Below are 673 nucleotides of genomic sequence, written 5' to 3'. Positions count from 1 at the left end.
TGCTTACATCCTCCCAGGCATTGACTTCGGGAACGTGTTGGCCCTTGTTGCAAGCGGCTGGTTGTGTGACGTAGAAATCCTGGGTGGTTGGCCGCTGGTCTTTTACGTCTTCGGTGGCCTGGCTCTCGTGTGGACCTTCGTGTGGTTACTTGTCATTAGCGACTTGCCTGAGAAGCATCCAAGAATATCGGCGGCGGAGAAGGCTTACGTCATGCAGCGTTGTGGCGTCACGAGGGAGAAGGTGTGGGATAAGATATAGAAATAAAAGAATTATATGAATTATCATATAAAATCGTAATTCAAATATAAACAAGATAGCGGAAAGGCCTACGCAATCCACGTATTATAATCTTGTTCCTCCCGTCTTCATTTCATTCACAAATTTTACGAATTTATTTCTTTATCTTTTATTCTCCCTCCTCCTCCTCCCCCCCCCCAGCCGCTGCCCATCCCGTGGAGAGCCATCATGACGTCACTTCCGGTGTGGGCCATCATGGTTGTGCAAGCCGGAAATAACTGGGGATTCTTCACTCTCCTCACCGAGATGCCGACATACCTGAAGAACATGTTGCACTTTGACATGAGAAGTGTCAGTTTCCGTGGTTTTGTTTTGTGTTGCATGTAGGTAGGTTTGGCGTTTGTGAGATGTTGCAAATGGAGGGGGTGAGATTTC

General features: G+C 47.5%; 1 protein-coding gene across 3 annotated transcripts in view; it reads left to right on the top strand.

Moving 5' to 3' along the window:
* The window catches only part of LOC119594907 (putative inorganic phosphate cotransporter), a 2,618-nt gene that overhangs the window by 1,525 nt on the left and 420 nt on the right, over positions 1–673 (top strand). The window contains exons 2-3 of one of the 3 annotated variants that reach the window (XM_037943978.1): positions 18–241; positions 440–589. In XM_037943978.1, coding sequence (XP_037799906.1) covers positions 18–241; positions 440–589 — 374 coding nt within the window. Of the gene's footprint in view, positions 1–17; positions 242–439; positions 626–673 lie in introns of all 3 variants that reach the window. The other 2 variants (XM_037943979.1, XM_037943980.1) reach the window with 2 other exon arrangements.

Source organism: Penaeus monodon, chromosome 34, assembly GCF_015228065.2.
Source record: "Penaeus monodon isolate SGIC_2016 chromosome 34, NSTDA_Pmon_1, whole genome shotgun sequence".
NCBI classification, from domain to species: domain Eukaryota; kingdom Metazoa; phylum Arthropoda; class Malacostraca; order Decapoda; family Penaeidae; genus Penaeus; species Penaeus monodon.
This window is presented reverse-complemented; position numbering and strand designations above follow the sequence as displayed.